We start from the raw sequence: 22,992 nt of genomic DNA on the forward strand, positions 1-22,992 counted from the left end.
AAAGAACTTACCCTACAAAGCTGAGTATAATCTTATGGAAAAAACAAAATTGCCTTTAAAGGCGTAGAGGACTTTGAAGCATTCCTGTTTTCCCATTCAGTTTCATATATACCAAAATATTCATAACACTTTCTGTAGTAGTAAAGATCTAAAACCAAAATAGAAGCCTATCTACTGGGGAATGGGCTAAACAAATTGATATGATGAGCAAAATGGAATATTACTTTGCCATTAAAAAAAGAAATAAGAATAAAATCCAGAGAAGCATGGGAAGACTGATATGAACAAATAAAGGGTGAAACAAGCAGAACCAAAAATAATAATAATAATAATAATAACACAATAATGCAACAAATAAAAAAACAATAAAATCAAATTGAGTACTGTGTAACTATGATGACAAATCTTGGTGTCTAAGGAGTTAAAAAAAAAGCACACCTCCCTCCTATTGTTGCAGAAGTGAGGGTCTATGAGTATGGAATATTACATAGATACTATCAGGCAAGGTTAATATTTTATTTAATGCTGCTGAACTTTTTAAAAATATTTTTTAATCAAGAGGATGGCCTGACTCACTGGGCAAGGAATGGAGAAAGATACATTTGGAAATGAATGCAATATAAAAATAAATCACCAATAAAAATAAAGTTTTTAAAATAAAGAGTAAAGAAATGTTAAGTAAGAAGTCTTGGGGATTTTTGTAAGAATAAAGTACATAAGCTCTATTTAGTAAATAGAAGTTTTATGAAACTGTTCATCTATATTACAAAAAAAATTTGAAATAGAAAATACGATTCTACAATCTAATTTTAACTGACTAAAGGCCTTATAATAATTTCATTTGCAAAAATAAGTAATACCCAGAGAAAAAGTAAGGCATCTATATTTATTTACATAACATTAAGTCCATGCACTTAGGAACTGACTTAAAGAGTCTATTCATTTATCAAACTAAAACTACCCCAAAAATAAATTAAAAAGTAAAACAATGTTGTAGAACTTCAAAGAAAACAGGCACATGCATATATTGCTGGAGGCAAAGCAAACTGCTGCCAACTCTAGACAGCAAAGTGGCTGAGACAGAACAAAAGGCCAAAAACTGGTCATATCTTTGATCTAGTAAGTCCACTATTAGGATTTTAATTTAAAGGGGAAAAAAAGCCCTGTTTGTATGAAGATTAGTTTATGCTCAGTCATCATAATGAGGTGAATCTTTATAAATGATAACAAAAGAATCTATACTGTATATGCCTGAATCTCAGCAACACAAAAACCTTATCAGAAAAGTTAAATAGCTCTATTTTAAATGTAAGAAGTAGCGTACAGCTAACATTGAAACAAAAAAGAATGTAAAAACTAAAAACAGCCTAAATGTAATATCATCATATTACCATAAAAACAACACACAAAGATGCACAGAAATATGGAAACATCTATATAAAATAAAGTAACAAAAGGAAACCTTGGCACACTGTCTTCACTAAGACCATATGAAAATATTTATAACACAATGAATAAATTGCTACTGGAGCTTCAACATTTTATAGTAAAACTAAAGAAAAACAAAATAAAAAGATAAGACTAAAGCTGCCCTGAGTAAAACCAGGGTCCTGACTCACCTCCCCTTCCGAGCAAATTCTATTGATTTTATAGCTGTGGTATTGCTGGTCCCAGTTGTTACTCTGAAAGAAGCAACTAGATCCTGGGTATCTGTTTTTAGGACCAAGATCTAAAGATTAAAGAAGAAGAAAATGAGAGTCCTGAAGACCTATTAGCAGCCTCACCTGACTCTTATTGGTAAATCAAGGATAATCTTTCTTGATAATCTACCTAGCAGTCAATATTCATCAAGAACTCTAAATCCTATAAGTTATATATACCACATCAATTTTGTCAGTCAGCATTGCGCTGACCTTTCTTCAAAGGGCAGTTATAATATTCTTGAGTATTTCTTTTACCAATATGTAAGAAATAATGTTCAAAGGTAGATCTGAAATCCAATCAAGCACCAAATGATTAGGTTTGTCTAAATTGCATTTTTTTTTTTTTTGCTTCCAAATGAGAGGAAAGAATAAGACCCTAGAAAGACTGCTACATAGCACATTCTTTATTGCCTAAACTGTATTTGAGTCACAAGAAACAGATTATAATTTCAGCTCTTATACTTATGGCTAATTATTGAATCTCATCTGTAAAATCAAGATAACAATACTTCTGCCTATTTGTCCAGGATATTACAAAAGCAATGGGCAAACATTAAAGTGCTAGATAAATGTGATCATATTTTTTTTTGTTTTTTTAATCAGACCTGTGGTTTCATTGGCAAAGGGAGCTCTCAATGAAGTATTTCCTCTACCAGTGCAGATCTGCCCCCTTCTCTCCAATTTTAAGTGCTAGAAAACTGCACAATAAACTAGCAAGTAAAGTAACTTGCCTAGTACCATATGGACTTGAGTGCAGGTCTTCTTGGCTATGAGAATTCTTTATCAACAATGCCATGCTTTCCTTTAAGATATTAAAATTATCATCATTTTTTTCCAAAGAAAGAAGTTCAGTTAGAAATGATCTTGGGCAAACTGCTATCCCTCTATTTTTCTGGGGCAGCTAGGTAGCACAATGGATAGAGCACCAGCCCTGAAGTCAAGAGGACTTGAATTCAAATATGGCCTCAGACACTTAACATTTCCTGGATGTATGATCCTGGGCAAGTCACTTAACCCCAATTGCCTCAGCAAAAAAAAAAAAACAAAACACATTTCTAGAACACTTTAAAAACATACTAATCAAGGTATGCTATTGAATTCATATTAAAGGTATACAAGCTGTTTTGCATAGTTCCAAACTGTGTTTCTATTAGGTAATGACTACAACCACTCCACCAGAACTTCTCCACATCTCCCTACTACAAGGGTCATATATCCCTCTCCTAATTTCTTTTTTGCTTCTCAAGTTTCCCAAATTAAGTTTTGTTTGATGTTGAATTGTTAAAAAAAATTTTTTTGTATTGCTTTAATTCCTAGTCTGTTTTGGCTTTTATTTTCAATTGCTGACTAAAGTTCTCAAGAATTTCAGCCTTTCAGCAGACTTCATTAGCTTCTTCAAGCTGCCACAGATGTTTCTAAAACTTTTCTTTAAAAATTCCTTGAAAACTCTTCCTTTCTTCCTTTTAAAAAAAAATTTATGTTGTCCTTGGGACAATTTTCTAGTTTGCTTTTTAATATTTTAATGTTCTGTGGATTAAGTTATAGGTTATAAGTTATATAACCTGTTATATAAATACATTATATATCATCATCATTATAACAGCAGCAGCAACAGTAGCAGAAACATCATCATCAGGTATCAGCAAGATTGCTGATCAATTCAGAACTTCAAAACAGGTATTTTCAAAAGAAACCATGAAATTGCTGGTCAAAGTGTCCAAATCTCCCTTCCTAACCACCCCCCCCCCAAAAAAAAATCAACAAATTCTGTTGTAGCAAAGATTCCATAAACCTCTCACTTTACAGATGTGGAAATGGAGGCTCAGTGAAATTAAATTTAAGATTTGTTGAGGATCACTTAGCATAGGACCTTATACATAATAACACACTACTTTATTAGAAAGAAAATTATTTGAACTATAAGTGGCTTAAAGATAATTTTTTTTTTGTTAGATTTGTATACTGGGTAAACAGCTGACCTCAGGTTAGGAAGTCCCACCTCTGATACACTGGGCAAATCACTGCACATCTTTCTAAGTACTCCAAGCTACTGTACTCACTAGCTATTATTCTCTATGCCAGTGAAATGACAGGTCCAGATCAAAAAAAAAAAAAAAAAAAAAAAAGTGTTACTTTCATATACTTTTAAAGCATGTACATACTTTAAACAAGACTCACTATGCTATTACTCTAATTCTAAATAGTTAAGAAGTTTATTCTCCAGTGATTTACACATATCCCTTTGGATCTTGTTTATACTATTTTATTTGACAGTTTTTACAAAGATCTAAAGGTAATCTTTAGCTCAGCCTCCAAGAAGTTGAACTAATGAAGTTTTACTATATCTCTGCCTCTCTTTCCAAGAAAACAGACAATAGAAACTGAGTAGGAGAGAGGAATTTCAGAACATAGCTGTGATAAACAGATCTGTGCTATTAGTTCCACTGATATCAAGAATATAAGAAAATACAGCTGAGATAAAATAGCCAAGCAAGTACGAATGGAGCTAATGTTCAATGCTGATTTGAAGATAGAATATCAAATTTCTACAACTGAATATTTTTTGCAAAGCTGTCTTAATTCTGAAGATCTTGCCTTGCATACTTACCTTCCCCTTTGCATTCCCTGTGTAAATATATTCCCCTCGTCTATCAAAAGATGCCACTACATTCAGATCAGAATCATCATCTACTGGCAAGACGACATGTTTGGAATCAGAAAGGGTCAACATAACAGGAGCTGATTTCATCGGACATACAAGAACTTTGTTCCTGTTTAAAAAGACAAATGCAAAAGTTTAGTGCTTTGGTTTCTAAAGATTAATCCTTCCCCTTTCTCCTTAAACATTACTGGGATCTCAAATATCCCAACCATTTAAAACTCTCAACTAAGAGTCATGCTTATTTCTTCTATGTGCCCATTTTTCAAGTTAAAAAAAACAAACAAACCCAAAACTGTTCTATTTTAATTATAAAACTACAAATTATCATTAGCTGCTTCTCTTAAAACTTAAAAGGCACTAATAGTCCATAGAATAAAATCAATTGGAAACATGTGAGATGCCAATTCCAAACCAATGTTCACCAATCCAGAATTAACCCATATAAATTAATAAAGCCCTAATCCAAAAGATAATTTTGATCAAACCTACTGATCTCGGGGATGATACTGGACTTTCAGTATAGGTGAAGGGAATCGAAACCTCTGATCACAGTCCCCAGACAAGACATCCCACTGTGACACTATGTTATCAGTTGATGCGCTCACAAGCTTGTGACCATCTCGACTCCAGCTTAAAAAAAAAAAAAAAAAAAAAAAAAAAAAAAAAAGATAATTAAAATACATTTGCATTTTTTATGTTTAAGTTACTGTTGTAACTTCCATACAAGCTTCCAGTTTTTTATTTTCACAAAATGTCCAACTATCCATTATTCTCTTCTATTTTATGGGTGAGTTTGTCCTATTCAGTTATAATTGACATTTATTTCCCTCTATCCTATTCTCTTATAGTTATCCTTTTTCACTCTATCTCCATTTTAAAGAGTTTGTTTTGGCTTCAGACCACTGTCTTCTTTAATCTATGCTCCCTCTTATTCCTACCTCCCCCCTTTCTGTTAGTCTCTTTCCCTCCCATTTCTCTGTTGGGTAAGACGAATATCTATATTCAATTGTGTGTATGTATATTCTCCCCTCCTTGAATCAGTTAAAAAGAAAGCAAGGTCTAAGTGTTGCCCACTTCCATAACCCTCATGCACTCAGCAAAATCTCTTCTGCATAGCATAAATTTATACACGTGCTTCACTTACATGAGGTTTACCCCATTCTTCTCTCCCAGTGTACTCTTCTTTTGTCATCATTCTATTCTTCTGTTAAGATCATCTATATATTATAGACTCACTCTATTTTGTATTGACTATTAAAGTGCATACTCCATGTACACTCTAAGTAGACTCCCTCTAACAACCCCAGGGATGATAATAGTCTAATAAGAGTTATATTTATCATCTTCTCATACAGGAATATAAACACTTATATCTTATTAATTCCTCATCATTTCTCTCACATTTAGCTTTTTATATTTCTCCTGATTGCTGTGTATGAATACCAAATTTTCTATTCAATTCTGGTCTTTTTATCAAGAATGTTTGAGCGTTTTCTAATTCATTAAATATCCATTTATTCCCTTGTCTTATAATACTCGGTTATACTAGGTAGGCTATTCTTGGTTATAATCCTTTCCTTTCTTAAACATTACATTCTAAACCTTCCCTTTATTGTTGTTATTGTATTTTGTGCGATCTTGAATATGGCTCCATAGTATTTGAATTCTTTCTTACTACTGCTTGCAGAATTCTCTCATTGACTGAATTTTGGTTATAATCTTCCTGGGAGTTTTTTGAGAGAAATTTCTTTTAGGAGATGATCAATGGATTCTTTCAATTTCTACTTTACCTTCTGGTTCTGTACTATCTGGGAAGTTTTCCTTTAGAATATCTTGAAGAGAATGTGGCCATACTTTTTTTTTTTTTTTTTTTTTTTGCTCGTGCCTTTCAAGGTACTCCAATGAGGATTCTTAAATTATTTTTTCTTCATCTGTTTTCCAGGTCAGTTGTTTTTCCTAACACATTTCATATTTTCTGCTTAATGTTTCTTTCAATGTTTCAATTTTGTATTATTGTTTCTTGATGTCTCATGGGGGTCAATAGCTTCCAATTGGCCAATTCTACTTTTTAAGGAGTTATTTCCCTCTTTATTTTTTTGCCTCTTTTATTTACCAAATTGTCAATTCTCTTTTCATAATTTTCTTGCACAGCTCCCATTTTCTGCAATTTTCCTTCAACTGTTCTTATTTGACTTTTAAAATAATCTTTGTTTTTCTATTTTTAAAAAACCCCAGAAAACTTTTAACTCTTCCAGGAATTTTTGTTAAGCTTATGTCCAATTTGCATTTTTATTTGAGTCTTTGCTTGTAGATGTTCTCACATTATTTTTTGTCTTAAGCTTCACTATCACCATTACAGCTTTTTATACTCAGGTTCTTTTTGTGTTTGTTCATTTTCTGAACTGAATTTTATGTCAGTACTGAGCTCTGTTCAATTCCAGAGGGAAAGGGAGATGGGGAATGTCTATCCTGAGCTTTTTTTTTTTTTTTACTTTGTTCTGCTGCTACTTTCATAACTCAGTCTGGAGACTTTTAAGTTTTTGGTTCTTCCAACAACAATCTGGGAAGAGGTCTGTTCATTGTTCTCCAAGACTGTAAATTCCTGACATACTTTGGGTCTACTGGCTCATGTATGATTGAATTTCTATATACTGCTGTCTATTTAATCACTGTTAATCCAAGAAGAAATTCTATAAATTCAGACTGACTGAACTGCTGTTGGCTCCCCATTGGTTTTGGTTTCCTCATCCTGATTTATTCCATCACAGGCTTATGTGTAGGAACGAAAGTTAGAACTGAGTACCCTCTCTGCTCCTGGGCTCAGAGCCACAAAGCTATGGTTTCTGGACTTGTTCCTTACTCTTTACACAGTTGGAGAATCTGATCTCTTGTAAACACACCTCTCTGCTCTAGAACTATGATTTGAACATGGGTAATGGGAGACAGCTGTCAGATGGGATCTGTTCCTATTTTCAGGGATAGCACAATGGTCCCCTTGGGATCTATTTTCTGCCTGAGTGTTCAATCCCCTTAACATACTTGGGTGCTAGGCTACTTCACACTATTGCTGCTGCTACATGCTTGGTAATGTTTCTACCTGCTACTTTGATGCAATTCTCAGGAGTTCTTAATTTTTTGTGTGTTACAGATCTCTTTGGCAATTTAGTAACCTACTAAGAATGAATTCATCTCAGAATGATTACAAAGGAAATACAGTTGCCAAAATGTTATCAAAGCAAGTTCATGTCTCCAGGTAAAAGAATCCCATGTCTATCTCCTAGTCCCAAGCAAGTCTTGCTTCTCATAAGATTCCCTCCAAAATTTTTTGTGTTTTCAGATTCTGATTCCAATTTTATTGCAAACATCACCTCTCACCTCTACTCCTTCTAGCTCCTCAACTTGTCTGCTTAATCTTGATTCATTCAAACCAATTGTGATTTTCATTTATACACAAACTTCTGGGCTACCCTTATCCCCAACTCCTTAAACCAGGAAGGATTCAATCAGTACCATAAATCCTACTCAGTTACAGTCTTTGTGATCACAGGGAGAATAATATACAACTCCAGTTAAAAATGCCAATAAAAGATGTAAAACTTTACCATAAGGAACAAACAGGATGTATGTGGGCACTAATTATTTTAGCAATGCCTCTTGTCAAGAAATCCCAGATGACAATTCGGCCATCATTACAGCCAACAGCGAGCAGTGTGCCCCATCTGTTAAAGGTACAGGTCAGGGCCATACTGATGCAATCCAAAGTTCCATCAGCTTCCTAAAATACAATGCAAATATAGATAAACAGCAACAGCAAGTTACTTCAATTCCTCTGGCTTCTCATTCAGTTTAAACATTTTTTTCCTGAACATAGTCACAAAAAATTTTGAGAGTTCTGACCAAAACTGTCCATCCATTTTTTTTCCCTACCACTCAAGTGAAATAACTTAGCTCCCAAGGAGAGTTAAAATAAAACCATAATGATATTTGATATTTCAAAATACTGTTATTTGAATCTAAAAATGTGCTTTCTCCAAAAGTTGGCATCATATAATCACTAGTAAGACAGATCAAGGAAGACATTGAAAACTTACCTCTGGGTAGTTTTGTCCAAAGGACTCTGAAACAAAGGAAAGAAAGTATGTTAACTTTTAAAATAGCAGCAACATATTTTAGAGTACTAGTGAAGGAGTACTCTCTCAGGAGGAAGTCTATTTCACTTAGTTTTAATTATTAAAAAAGTTTTTATTATACTGACCCAAAAATCTACCTCCCTATAAATCCCACCTTCTGATCTCCAAAGAATAAATCTAACCTCCCTTCTGGATGACAGTCTTTCAATCTTTGATTGATGCTACTAAGTTTTCCCAGGATTTTCTTTTCTCTAAGCCAAACATCCTTACAATTCTGCTCATATGACCATGCTTCAATCTTCCTACTCACTAATTTGTAAAGTTACTCTAAAATAGTAGTTCTTAACCCTTTTGTGTATCAAGAAACCATTTAATAGTCTAAAAGTCAATGCATCCTTTCAGAGTGTTTTTAAATAACTGAAGGAATTAATAAAATTCAGTGAAAATAAAAATGTAACTTTTTCCCATCCAAGTTCAAGGAGCCCCACAATCTATTTACAGATTCCCTGAGTATTCTCTAGGTATCAGCTTAAGAATCTTTGCTCTAAAAGCACCCAGAGCCTAATACAGAGTCTATCCAGTACAGACTATAGCATAATTACATATTCCTTTTTCTAGAAACTATAATATAATGCTTCAAAAGTATGCCTCCTTTTGCTAAAGTTCTGTTCTGAACTCTCAATCTGGCATAGAGGTAATCCAGCATTCTCAGTAGAGCAACAAAATCTGGTAAAACTAAGTCAGAAAAGATCCAAGGCCAGGATTGGGAATGGGCTGTTCCGTCTATTCAATAACTAATCTAAGATTTAAAAGGTTCATCATCAGAAAGCATTATAATTTTGAGCTAAGCAACTCATGAAAACTATGAAAAAATCTCAACTTGCACCATTGAAAGTAACATCCACATGAATGAAATGATTCACAGAATTTTACAGCAAAAAAACCCTCAGTTGCCATCTAGTCCAATTCATGTCAGAAAAAGAACCCCCAAAGACCCAATACTCAACAAGTGGGCATCCAAACCTCTGCTTGAAGAGCCTTAAAGGGAAGTATTTACCCAACTATCTACCAAAGTAACTATACTTTTCAAGAACTCTATTTGTTAGGAAACTTCTCCTAACATCAATCCTGGATTTGCCCTTTTTGTTGGGTATTTATTTACTTCCTTTGGAGACCAATTCAGATCTTTACCAGAACTCATTGGAGAAGAGAAGATATCTTCTAGGTCATTACTTTTATCTGAATTTTAGGAATAGATGTCTTCTATCTCTCAGCCTCAAATCTCCCCCTAAAACTCTTTTATCAAATCAATTTACATATTCCTATAGCTACTTTGCATCTCCACATTTGTATTCATCTCGGATCCAGATTCTATTTATCTACATACTACCTACTTCTTTCATATCTAGCAAAAGCCCTAATGATTCCATTACCATTCCAATCCTATCTCTAAATTCCAATGGAAAAAAAAAAAGGAAAATGTATTTTTGTTTCATACATTATGTTTCTGATTTATATTGAGCTTGCAGTTAGCAAAAATCCCTATATCTTTTCCACATGAAAGCCATATCTCCATATAATTTTCTAAACTTAAACAATAATCAATCAACCATTAGGAACACAAAGCCAAAAAGAAAACGTTCCTATCTCTAAGAATTTTTTTTCTTTTTCTGAGGCTGAGGTTAAGTGACTTGCCCAGGGTCACACAGCCAGGAAGTGTTAAGTGTCTGAGATCAGATTTGAACTCAGGACCTCCTGACTTCAAGGCTGGTGCTCTATCCACTGTGCCACCTGGCTGCCCCATCATCTCTAAGAATTTTAAGGATTTTTTCCTAAAGGAAAACAACATGTAAATTTAAAAGTACATACAAAGTAAAGACACAGTAATGGCAGGAAATAGTTTAGAAAAAGGACTTAGTATTCTACACTTAATCCTAAAATGAAATTAAGATTTGGCCCATTGTCTTAATATCTTTTTAGATTCTGATTCTGTCATTCAACAAGCATAGATTAAAAATAAGAAAAGTATTTCTTCAATATTTTTACTCATAAAACTGATGAAAATGTTTAACAGAGAAAAAACTTAGAAATGAGTCTTTAGAAGTCCATTAAAGGCCTCCTTCGAGGTAAAACATCCATTAATTGTCATTCTTTGCACTTGAAAGCTCAACATCTAGCTGTGGATTTTTCCACTCTGAATTTTTTGATCTCCTATTTGAGGGGATCATGAGTCACCCTGTCAAATGCTTTACTGAAATCATGTGACTTTATATAATAAAATCAGAATTCAAAAATATCTTGAAATGTCTACCATCTAAAAGACAGTTATAAGTCTATGACCTTTATGTTAAAAGTTAAAAGTCTGGCATGGCATGAATTGTTCTTGGTAAACTAAACTAAGCAAGATCCTCTCTGTCAACGAGCAATATTAAGTACCTGCTACTAGTCAAGCCTTGTGTTAAATACTATGGCTACAAAGAAAGGCAGGAGCCCTGTACCTGTCCTCAAGATCACGTTCTATAGGGAGACAACAGGCAAGAGATGTATGCAGATACACACAAAACATAGTGAGAGTAGATAGATGGTAGACAAGAGAGGAATGTATTAGCAAATGGAGGGACCAGAAGATTTGAGCCTAGAAAGAAGCCAGGGAAATTAAGGAGCAGAGGTGAAGCGTTCAAGACATGGAGGACAAGCTGTAGAAAAAGGTACAAAAAGAGTGACAAAGTGATGTGTGAGAAATAGCAAGTAGACTAGTGTAGCTCATACACCCTATGACCGGAGAATAAAATGTGAGCCCGCGGGAAAGTTTAAAAAGGGCAGCTAAACAAAGGAATTCCTATCTAATCCTTGCAATAATAAGGAGAGGGGAGGGAGGAGGAGTTAGATAAGGAAAGACCTACACTTAAGGAAAATCACTTGAGCAGCAGAATATAAAAGGCGTGAAAGATTTGAATTGGGAAGGCCAATTAGGAGGCGGCAGTAATCATCTAGAAGAGAAGCTATAAGGTGAATGGAGAGACTTGAATAGATGTTGCAGAGATTTGGGTCAAAAAGAGAGACTGACTATGAACTGGGAAAGTCGTGATAGAATTATGAGCTGGAAGGAACTTCACAGCTCATCCTCCACATCCAACCAGTGGCCGAGCCCGTCCATTTTCCGTACATACACACCCCTTTCTCTCCTGACACAGCCATAAACTACGGCGCAGGCCTTCGACTCTCCCTCCCGCTCTCCACTCTCCCCGCTCAGCAATCCTTATGCGCGTCCACCAGTAAAGGGATCAAACATCCTCGGGTCCCTTTCTACAGCCCTTCACCATCCGGAGCCTTCTCTCTTCCCAGCCTTCTGGTACCTTACTCTCCTCCCTTTCAGACAGGCGGCCGAGGACAAGAAGGGGATAAGTAAGGCTACACTGACGGGGCAGTAGAATGATGAAAACGACAAGTGAACTTTGTGAAGAAAGTGGACAACTTGAAGAGAGGAAAATAACCTATTTATTTAAAAGTTCCCATTAAGACCTGACTGGGGGATCCAGTGATCCCGGCCGTTCCTCCCACAATACCCTGCTCTACATTTTCATAGCTCCCGCTTTCCCCACAATCACGCTGGGTCCGGGACGTCTCTCCCAGCCCCGTTACTGAAGCGGCTTCGTTCTGAGAGTCCCTCCGCTTTCCCCCGGAAGCACCACGTTCGTGGTCTGTGCCCCTCTCCCCCCCGTTGTTGGAGTTCCCCGACAGCATCCCCGACGGCAGGGACTCCCTTTTGCCTTTCCTGTATCCTGGTCCACAGCCCACTCCCGGGCGCTAACAGCCGCCTGCTTCGCTAACTGAGGTAGGGGCGGAGGGATTTCTCACACACGACACCCCGTCCGCCTCAAGGACGAGCCTCTCAGGCTGCCCTCGAACCACTCCGTCTTTGCCTCTCTGAGCGCGGACACTCGAAGCAGCCACAACACTCGCAGGCACAGGCTGAGTGGAGGAGGGGCGCCTTCAGAGCGCCAGACAAACCCCCAGACACACGTTGGGTTCATGCCCACCCAGCAGAGGCACAAACTCCACAGCCGCCTACAATGCGGGAGTCCGGGAAGGACTCAGCAAATCGCCTCTTCCCGGCGGCGGCCGCTCGCCGGGGCTGAGAGCAGCCGGCCACAGACTCGGCGCCCGCCCCGAAGGGTCTGGCACTTCTCACCCAACAACTCCAGGTTCATCCCGGCGGACTATCGCGGCCAGGATCGGACTCCGCCTCCACCCACCCCGCGCTTGGGGCCGCGTCTAGGGAGCGGACGCAGCGAATGTTCACAGACGCTGGGGACTTCACCAGCTCGAAGGACCCCGCCGCTCTTGCTCCCGCTTCCGCTTCCTGCTCCTTTCCCGGGCTGAGAAGTGGGGCTGTCTAAGGCATTGCCTGAACCGGAAAGAAGCTCAGAGGCTTAGCGTGAGAAGGTGAATAAAAGTCTTTCAGAAGTTGCCAAGCTAAAATTCATGGCCTGTTTTTAAGATTCCAGATATCAGGGACTGAACTAATAGAAGCGACTGAAGCAACAAGGCAAAAATCTAGACACCCAAGATGCCTTGTGAAAAAGTCCCGTGTAGCAACGTGAGTCCCCATCGCAGCAGTTCCGGACCGAAAGATGCAGGGAGAAGAGGGGAAGGATAACCGGAAAAGCTCCCGAGTGACAGACAGATGCCCGGAAATGCTGTGTGCGCGTAGCGGCCCGCCCCTCGAGTGAGAGTAAGGGGGTGTGGGCGCTCCGTTTCTGTCTCCTTTTTGCTCTCTCGCTACATTCCCGGAGCCGGAGGGCCACCTGGTCATTTCTCGGCCGAGGACCGCGTCCTTTGTCCGAGCATCGCTGCAGCGGCCGGCGCACGGTAAGGAAGTGGTCCCGGGGAGTGGAGGGTGGTCGCTGACGTGGGAGGAGAAGGGAAAGATCGTGGTCAGCTGGAGAGGAGGGGGACTCCGGCGGGGGGCGGAGAGAGCCGGGGAGGGAGGGGCCGAAAGTGCTGCCCCTGCCCCAGCAGAGACGGGCGCGGGCGAGCCTCCCTCGTCCGCGGGTGGACCAGAGCGAGGCCGGGATCTGCCGGGGCCCCGAACGTTGCCCACCGAGCGCTCGGCTGTCAGTCCTCCCGGGAGATGGAGAATCCCCATTGGGCAGATGTGGAAACTGAGAGTCCTGAGTCCTGCGGAGCCGGGTCCCGCTCCCTGCCCTTCGCCTCATGAGCTTCGCGGGTGGCCACGAGTAAGGAAACGTGACCCCCGAGGGGCTCTCCTAGGTTCCTCGGTAAACCCGGCCGCGCTTGTCCGTCTGGAAGCACGTCGGAGCGCTCTCGTGCCGGGCAGCGGGCAGGGAGGCGGTGAGAAGAGCCCCCATCCTGCGGGGGGGGGGGGGGTGGGGGGGGAGCGGCCCCGAGCCGGCTACTTAGAGCGTGTGGAGAAGTTCTTCGGCTGAGGGGAGGCACTGCAGGGAAAAGCCAAGGGGAGCCTGACTGCGGAAGGCCGGCCTCCGACCTGGAGGCTGCGGAGGCCGCGGCTGGGAGGGGCTGGGGGAGGGGAGGCTTGGAGAAGCCTGGAGAGAGGGAAGGAGGGCGTTTCGTGGGTCTGTGAGTAGCCATCTGAATAGCGTTTTGATGGAGGTTAGAAAAGTGTGTGTGTAAGTATACCGTTTGTAGTAGTAACCATGAAGTGCCTTTTAATGGGTAAAAGGAAATGTTTTAGGTGTCCCCTTTTACAGTAGTCAGAGGGCTAAACCAGAGAGGGAGAGCTGTAAAAAAGAGTAGGACCTCCTCATTGTGGAATACTTAGGTGAAAACATTTTCTGTGGAGAATTCTGCCTGTACAGCAAAAGTTTTCAGAACTGTGTCTTCTGTCGTCCATTTTTACAATGTCATAATAACCCAGCGCGTCTGAACTACTAACTGCTGACACTTAGGCACTACTTGATTTTAAAAGTGCTTTCTATGCATTGTGCCCTTTGATTTTCACAGGGACCCTGTAAAGCATGTGCCATTATTTTTAATTGTTTTTTCCCAGATGACTTTCTTTTCTCCTCTCTTCCCTCAGTTACAAACATATATAGTCAGGCAAGATAAATTCCTGCCTCAGTCACTTCTGAAACCGCTACGCTGCCGTCTGTACCCTGAGCCTGTCTCTTCAACCTCAGGAGCCTGCTAGCCTTTTCCTGCCTTTTTTTTGTTATTGTTGTCAGTATGTAAATTGTTCGGGTAGTTCTGCTCACTTTGTTCTGCACCAGTTAATGCAAGTCGGCCCAGGTTTCTCTGAATAATCCCCTTGAATATTTCTTCTTTAATTTTTTAAAATTCAATTTTATTCAATCTCAGATCCAAGTTTTCTCCCTCCCACTGAGAAAGCAAGGTGGGGGGAGGAACCAAACCTCAATTATAAACAAGTATATCGTCAAGCAGCTAAGATAATGGATAAATCTTGCAGCTCTAGAGTCAGAGGATCTGAGTTCAAATTCCGACTCAGACACTTACTAGCTATGTGACCCCGGGCAAGTTACTTAACCCTATTTGCCTCAGTTTCTTCTTCTGTAAAATGAGCTAGAGAAGTCAGGGGCAAATTACTCCAATAACTTTGTCAAGAAGACCCCAAAACAGGTCAGCCAAAAGTGAGATACAGTTAAAATGACCTAACAACAGTAGTCAAGCAAAGTAAGTTACTGGATACCAAAACAAGACAAAACAAAGACAAAGTTTCTCACCTATCTGGATGTGAATAGTATGTTTCATCAAGAGTCCTCTGGAATTGTGGTTGGTCATCATCCCGTTGATCAGAGTTTACAAATCTTTTTAAAGATGTTTTTACAGTATTGTTAAATAAATTGCTCCCTAGGTTCTGTTTATTTTACTCTGAATCAATTCTTCTGAGATTTCTCTAAAACTATCCCTTTGATCATCTGTTACAGCACAATAGTATTTAGTCATATTCATACACTTTAATTTGTTCCATCATTTCCTAGTAGATGGGCTTCAAACCTAGGTCCTAAATCCAAGACCGGTATGGCTTCCAAATACTAGAGACAATGGGTACTTGGGTCAAACCTTCAGTAAATACTTACTGATTGGGGACCTGATAGTTTGTCACATAGATATTTTGGTCACTGCATCTGGGGTCACTATACCTCATGATTCTGAAACAACTTATAAATATCACTAATCTGCTATCCATTATCTTTGAAAATTGATAGGAAAAGGCGTGGGTGCCAAAAGAAGAGAAATAAGCAGAATGTTCGAAATCAGGAAGATTGGGAGGTTAACATTAATTCTGCATAAATTTTTAGAACAGATTGTTAAAAGAATGATTTGTGATCACTTAGAAATGGAAAAAGTGATCATAAGAGTGAACATGAATTGACTTAAGAACAAGTTGTACCAGACTATCTAGTTTTCCATTTTTGGACATGGAATGTGATAGACATCATGAACCCATCATGACTAAGTTTCTTATTTCCTTATGGACAAGATATGGACTTGGGTTCAGAACTGCTTAAATACCCAAAGAGAGTTGATTAATGGATCCTTGCCAACATAGAGGGAAGCCTCCCAGCAATCAGGGATCTCTCATTGTTCCATTCTGCTCAACATTTTTATTTGTGATTTAAGATGAATGTCTAGATGGCATATTTAACAAATTTGTGCAGCATAAAGCAGATATACTAATACACTGAATGGTAAGTTTGGAATCCCAAAAGATTTCAGTATTCAGGAACAATGGGTTTTAGTTAACAAAATCACATTTAATAGAGATGATTGTAAAAATGTGCATGAGGAAAAAAAAAAAAAAAAAAAAAAGGATAATAGAGATGTGCAACTAGAATGCCTGTTGTGAAAAAGCTTTTGGGATTCTAAGAAATGACAACCACAGTGGGATATAGCAGCCCAACAAGCAAGATGATCATCCTACCACAATCACATTGGTCGGACCTCTTCTAGAATATTGAGTTCAGTTTTAGGCACCATATTTTCAGAAGGGACATCAACAAGCTGGGGGGAAAAATGTGTGTGTGTGTGTGTGTGTGTGTATATATATATATATATATATATATATATATATATATATATATATATATATATATATATATATATATATATATATATATATATATATATATATATATATATATATGAGAATACTAGGATGGTGAATGATCTTGAAATTATTCCACATGAGGATTGACTGGGGGTGCTTAGCCAGGAAAAGAGAAGAGTAAACATGAAACCTGTTTGAAGGGATTAGATTTGTGATCTTGAACAAATCCTTTAACCTCAGTTTCTTCAATTATAAAATAAGGGGATTAGATGATGGATATGGTCTCTCCCAGTTTTAAATTTTAACTCTATGATTTTTTAGATTAACCAAGGAATATAGGGCTAAGAGCAATTGATGAAAGTTACAAGAAAACAGGTTTCAGAATCTAAATATAAAGCAAAATATCCTTAAAATTAGAAATTTTTCCATTTGTTTTTGAAGTTATTTCCCCTAGTAGTAGAAAATATCACTAAAGCTAATATAATTAGCTCATATCAAAGTTTACAAAGTGCTTTCTCCCCAAGGAAATACTAAAGAGGGGAAAGAGACCTGTATGTACCAAAATGTTTGTGGCAGCTCTTTTTGTTGTAGCTAGAAACTAGAAAATGAATGGGTGTCCATCAATTGGAGAGTGGAGAATTGGAGAAAACTATATATAAAGAGCTGAATGTCTTTCTCTATATATATGTATGTGTGTGTGTAAACTTCAAAGCACTATCTATATAGTTGAATGTCTCTTTCCATATGTGTGTGTGTGTGTGTGTGTGTGTGTGTGTGTGTGTGTGTGTGTGTATGTAAACTTCAAAGCACTAGATATATATATATTTCCAGGACACTCCCAGGCAGCTGCCAGTGAATGAGTCTAGGGGAAGGAAATGCTACAGCAGAACTTAACAGTCCCAGTGCTGAAAAGAGTTTGTGAGCTCACAGATACCAAAAACACATTAATTGAATCAGAGAAAAAGGCTTTCTGTGAACTCACACCATAACATCTAGTTAGATTGTGCAGTAAGGTCATAGATTTTCAACAATTAGAGAATAACTGGACAGTAAAAGCACCTTAACTCTGAATTACAGAGAAAGAAAGAAAGAGCTGGGGGAAATGAGATTAAGGAAGAATATTAACCCAATGCCAGCTACAGAATTATATCAGAATAGGAAAAATTTTCTGGCTTATTTAGTTTAAGCTGAACTGGAGTCCCAGATATAGTATCCCTTACAGGTGGTCATTTAGTCTTCACTTAAAGGCCTCCACTGATGAGAAACTCCTTTTCAAGGCAATTTATTCCACTTTTGGACAGTTGTGAGTATTAGGAAATGTTCCTCCTAGTAATTTTCATATGTCATTCCTAGTTCTTCCTGCTGCAGCCAGGCAAAAAAAAAAAAAATGAGATCATTCATTTGATACAAAGTTAAATAAAAAAGTCCTCAGTTTCTCAAATCTTAGCCAACAGAATCTGATTGAATAGACTAAGATTTGGGCACAGATATTGTCTGGCTTTCACCCTTTAAAACTATTCTTGTCAAATAGCACAGCTTCTGAAATTTAGAAGGGACAGCATGTTTATTCATTCCTTTGTTCAATAATCTGCATATCAACAACTCCCTTGGTACACTGTAATAAAATGTTTGTGATACAAAAATGAATTGTTGAAAAAGCTCTGGATTAGGGGATCAGATAGACCTGAATCCTGGTCTCAGCTCTAACGTGTGATCTTTTATTGATCTGTAAAATTAGGGACTTGGACTAGATCTCATAACATCCTTTTCAGCTTTCCTTTGACTGAAATTTTAAACCAGAAAATGACAAAATGGTACTAAATGAAGACTACTTGGTCACAGTGTTGTGTAGTGTAAGGTAGAGGAGAAAAAGACCAGTCAGTGACATCAATTAGCAGATGATCATAAAAATCCAAGGGAAGGATAATTAGGGCTTGAATAGAGCAGTAGCAGTAGGACTAGAGAAGGGACAAATGAAAAGACTTCCAGAAATCAGTTTATTCCATTGCAAAGTCTTTTGAGTCATTGGGACTCAAGAAGGGAAGAGAAAATTACGGTAGGGAAACCAAGCTTGAAAAAAATACCACGACTGCCCTGAAACCCACCTTCTTCTACCCAGTATTGAAGTATCATCATTTCAAACAGTTGTAGTGAAAATCTGAAAAGTACTTTAGGATAGAGGACTAACTTGACTTTGACATCTTGAAATACTGTTAGAATGAGACAGAGAAGACAAGTGAGGGCAGGAGCATGCCTATAATTTTACATCACAATTTATTCCTTGGATTAAAACTTTTATCCCTGTCAGGCCTTTCTTGTCTCCTCTTCATGCTTTACTGTTTTTGGTGACTCATTAACCAATGGTATTTCCTACTCCCAGTAGGCTGACACTTAGGTAAGTAAACAGCAATAAGTAGAAAGTAGAAGACTTAGGATTTTGGAGCTGGAAGAAACCTCATGGCCTCTTTATTTTGCAAATCAAGAACCTAAGGGTCAGAGAGATAGAGTTGTTTTCTTGGAACCACAATAGCTTAATGGTGTCAAGAGTCAGGTCTAGGGCCAAGGTCTTCATCCTGCCCAGTGCTTTTTCCCCATTCTGTCGAATTAGCTCCCAGAGGTCTCTTTCCATTGGTTTTTCCCAAACAATGCATCTGTTATTAATGATATTGCTTCCTACTACAAAGATCTTCTCTTTCATTTTATTTCCATTTTTTGGTCTGTTCCTACAGGAAAAATTGTTCTACACTCAGCATTTTTCTCAAGTTTTTCATCCACCTCCAAGATCTATAATTTGCTTCAGCAAGAAGTCAACCAGCTCTCAGTGATCCAGGTAATGCTGTTGCATCTCCCATGATCCTGCCATTGATTAAGACAGGGAAAATCTTATATGTAATACGTATCAATACTGCCCTTAGTGGGGATGATGTCAAATAATGATTAAAAAGGACTTGAGTATTAATTAATATATTAAATGCCCAGTCAGGTTTTTATCTACCTTCAAGTGTTTTATACTTAGGTGTTTAATAAAATATTCAAATAGATGGATTTAAAGTAGTATCAGTGATTCAGATCAACCAGCTATTGTTCTGCTTGTTTGATCGTATCAGGTTAATACAGTTGTTCTCAATTTTCTCTGAATTTGTCTGTTTCATTATTTCTTATAACATAAAATACGCCTTTGTATTCATATACCCAAATTTGTTTATAGTCATTCTAAAGTTGGTGGGTTATCTCCTCAATTTTTTACTATGAAAAGGACTTCTATAAATATTTTTAAACAGATGAATCTCTTTCCTCTTTTGGGGATATCTTTGTTAAAGGGTACTATTCTTTGGGTACATAGTTCCAAATTGCTCTCCAGAATCCCTGGACTAATTCATAGCTTCCCTAGCAGTGCACTAATCTATCTCTTCTTAACCACCTCTTTTTTTATATAGTAGACGATTGTCACAAAATCCTCTGGCCTAAAAAAAAAAAAAAATTCACTCAATGGCCAAGATTCTAGTGATAATCTGAACTATGTTTAGCCTAACTTGGTAGAATCTGCCAGTTTATCCACCTCTGGTATAGCTTTAAGGATTCAAGATCCTTACCATAATTAAGCATTGAGTGGGTTATATAATTAATGATTGTGGGGCTGGTATTTGTTAGAGTAAATACCTATTCCCCAATGAATAAATGATCAAAGGTTATGAATAATTTTAAAGAGAAAATATGAAATGCTAGTAATATAAAAAATTGTTCAAACTTTAATTTTTAGAAATCGTGCAAAGTAAAACAATAGTAAACTACCAACCTTGTACCTAAAATACTGACAAAAATGGTCTAAAATAAAATTAAAAGTTGGTGGGAACTGGGGAGATCTGTGATATTTGCTCTATCCCTTCATAGAGTTGATTAGGGCTAAGTGATTTATAAACTTTTGAAAAAACCAATAATGATAATAAAAATAGCATCTGTATAGCACTTATTCTGTTTCAAATATTCTACTAAGCACTTTACAGTTATCATTATTTCCATTTCACAGATGATTTGCCCAGAGTCACACAGCTAGTCTTCAGGGTGGATTTGAATTAGGTCTTCCTGACTCTAGATGCCTAAGCAAATTTATATACATCAACAGAAGCTTATCTTGTGATTGGGGATCTCTTGACAGGAAATTTATTACCTCCTTATTCAGCTGCCATTACACAAACAGCTTTTAATTCTGGTCCTCTAGCTCTTTCAATTCTTAACAAAGTTTGTGGGGATATGTTGTTCCTATTATTTAACTTTTAAAATTGCTTAATAGTTTTTGGAGAGAAAAAAACCAGGGAGAAAGATATCTTTGCTAAGAATAGAAAGTATATTGATTTTAGAGCTGGGGACTTGGATTGAGATTTTGTTCTGATTGGCTTGAAATTTAAAAATGGATATGTGTGTGTGTGTGTGTGTGTGTGTGTGTGTGTGTTCTCCTAAGGAGAACAAGAGATGTTTGTATGTATGCATATATATATTCCAAGTTCATGCATTCTAGTGCAAATGACAGTCCTGTTACTGGTATATTTTGGAAGCTATCTCTTAGGACTTATTAACCACTTACCAAAAAAGTCACTGTATGAAATAAGGATCCCAATTCAGAATTATTTAAAACTTTGTAGATATTGTGGTTAAAAAAATTTTTTAACATAGGAAATTATGAAATTAACATTTCCTCCAGAGTAGGGTGAATGTGACAAAAAATATAAATATAGAGGAATCTGAAAACATTGTTGAGGAAATGGTGCTGGAACTTCCCATATGCAGGATGGTAATTGCTCCATAGCCAACAGTTAATCTGAAGGCTAAAAGTGAAGATTTTCCTTCCAACAATGTGCTTCAATGTAAATACTAACAAAATTATTATTGTATTGGGAATTCTAAAATTTGATATTAAGGTTATGAACCATTTCCTCTTCAGAAATTAATAGATATGAAAAGCTAAGTCTTTGGTTTGCTTTTCTAGTGAAACCGTTGCTGGAGTGCAGAACCTGGAAAATTTAAGTGCTGAGGTCAAAATTCAGGATGAACAGATGGAAACAGAAGCATAGTTCAGAGGCTGAATAAAGAATTCCAAGAGGTATAGCCAAGAGGAGACAGTTTGATAACTGTAATTTTGGTTTACTGTCCAAGAGTGGCAGAGTTATTCCTGTTGTAAAGTTTTTCTGCTTTTTTTCCTGGAGACCACTAAAGTCATATGGGAATGTGTTTTCATTAAATTGCGATTTTTTTTTTCCCCATTCATTTTCATCATTGAAATAAAATCAATTCACAGTAAGACTATATTTAAAGAGATATATAAATGTTATGCGAAATATCTTTGAAGATAATCAGTGTGATTGTTGTTATTGAATGAGAACTCACTAATTTTTCTGCCCTTGGATTTAAAGATGTAACTACAAAAGCAAGATTAAACACTAATCACTTTCTAAACTTTGGTTTTCTTACCGTTCTGTAAAAATGCTGCTTTACAATGTAGTTAAAAAGGGAGTAAATTTTGCATTGTCTTTTTGGAGAGATGAATATTCTCTCTTTACTTTTAGTCCAGAATGAGTTCTAACCATCAAAATAAGTTACTATTAAATCTTCAGTCTTAAGACAGTTCTGCCAGATTTTCTTCTTCAGTGACCCTGAAGTGATTATTTGGGTAGTATGCAAATGAAATCACGTTTTGGCAATTTACAAATGTATCCAATTTAGATTTTCCCCAACATCTGATGGACAATAATTATTGCATATGCAAAAAAAATTACTAAATGTTCACAAATAATGCTTGTGATGTTTCTCATTTTCCAAGTCTGATTCATTTTAAGAATTCAGAAAGTGAAGATAACATTTCATAAATAATTTGTCAGTAGCTTTTTTTTTTTAACCTTTTCCTAAATGTCAATTTGATAGCAAGCTTGAGGTCATAACACCTTAAAGACTCAAATTTAATTCACATGTGAGGCTACAGTTTACAAATAAATAAAATATTTCAGTTTCAAGTGGAAATCCAATTCCAATATGAAGTGATAAATCTGTATGCTTAAACTTCATCTTTCACAAATTTAGTGTATTGCTCTTAACAAAATTTACAATTTGGTTACATTGTATAAGAACTTCATTTAGCCATGGAGACTTGTTTCCTGCTTTGTGTTCATGGTGAATAAACAATGTATAAATCCGATTCTGTCTGAGGCAACTTTTTAATTTTATGCTCTTTTATTAGGGCAGATAAGAAAAAGCACTCCTTCCACTCAGGTCTGTGATTGATTGCCTTGTCCTTCCACTCAAGAAATCATCAGAGATTTATGGTCTTTTTACATTGATTACATTAAGTTGGGGGGGGGGGTTCCTTTTTTTTTTTTTTTTTTAAATCAAGAATCAGTTTTTTTAAATATATAAAAACTTTAAGAATTACTATTTTTTATATACCTAATGTGTTTT

At 37.2% G+C, this 22,992-nt stretch overlaps 1 protein-coding gene and 1 long non-coding RNA gene across 4 annotated transcripts in view; one reads left to right on the forward strand and one right to left on the reverse strand.

Moving 5' to 3' along the window:
* The window catches only part of RBBP5 (RB binding protein 5, histone lysine methyltransferase complex subunit), a 34,041-nt gene extending 21,214 nt beyond the window's left edge, over positions 1–12,827 (reverse strand). Inside the window, exons 1-6 of one of the 3 annotated variants that reach the window (XM_074308942.1) lie at positions 12,688–12,827; positions 8,457–8,482; positions 7,968–8,140; positions 4,855–4,995; positions 4,312–4,474; positions 1,620–1,729 (exon numbers count right to left, since the gene is read on the reverse strand). In XM_074308942.1, the coding sequence (XP_074165043.1) occupies positions 1,620–1,729; positions 4,312–4,474; positions 4,855–4,995; positions 7,968–8,140; positions 8,457–8,482; positions 12,688–12,706 (632 nt within the window). In that variant the 5' untranslated portion in view covers positions 12,707–12,827. The remainder of the gene's footprint in view (positions 1–1,619; positions 1,730–4,311; positions 4,475–4,854; positions 4,996–7,967; positions 8,141–8,456; positions 8,483–12,687) is intronic. The other 2 variants (XM_074308941.1, XM_074308943.1) reach the window with 2 other exon arrangements.
* A 278-nt stretch (positions 12,828–13,105) lies between these two features.
* On the forward strand, positions 13,106–22,732 carry LOC141565623 (uncharacterized). The gene is made up of 3 exons (XR_012489072.1): positions 13,106–13,367; positions 19,275–19,375; positions 21,530–22,732. It is a non-coding gene; the product is annotated as an uncharacterized LOC141565623 (long non-coding RNA).
* The last annotated feature ends 260 nt before the right edge of the window (positions 22,733–22,992 follow it).

This window comes from Sminthopsis crassicaudata, chromosome 4 (genome assembly GCF_048593235.1).
Source record: "Sminthopsis crassicaudata isolate SCR6 chromosome 4, ASM4859323v1, whole genome shotgun sequence".
Lineage (NCBI taxonomy): Eukaryota > Metazoa > Chordata > Mammalia > Dasyuromorphia > Dasyuridae > Sminthopsis > Sminthopsis crassicaudata.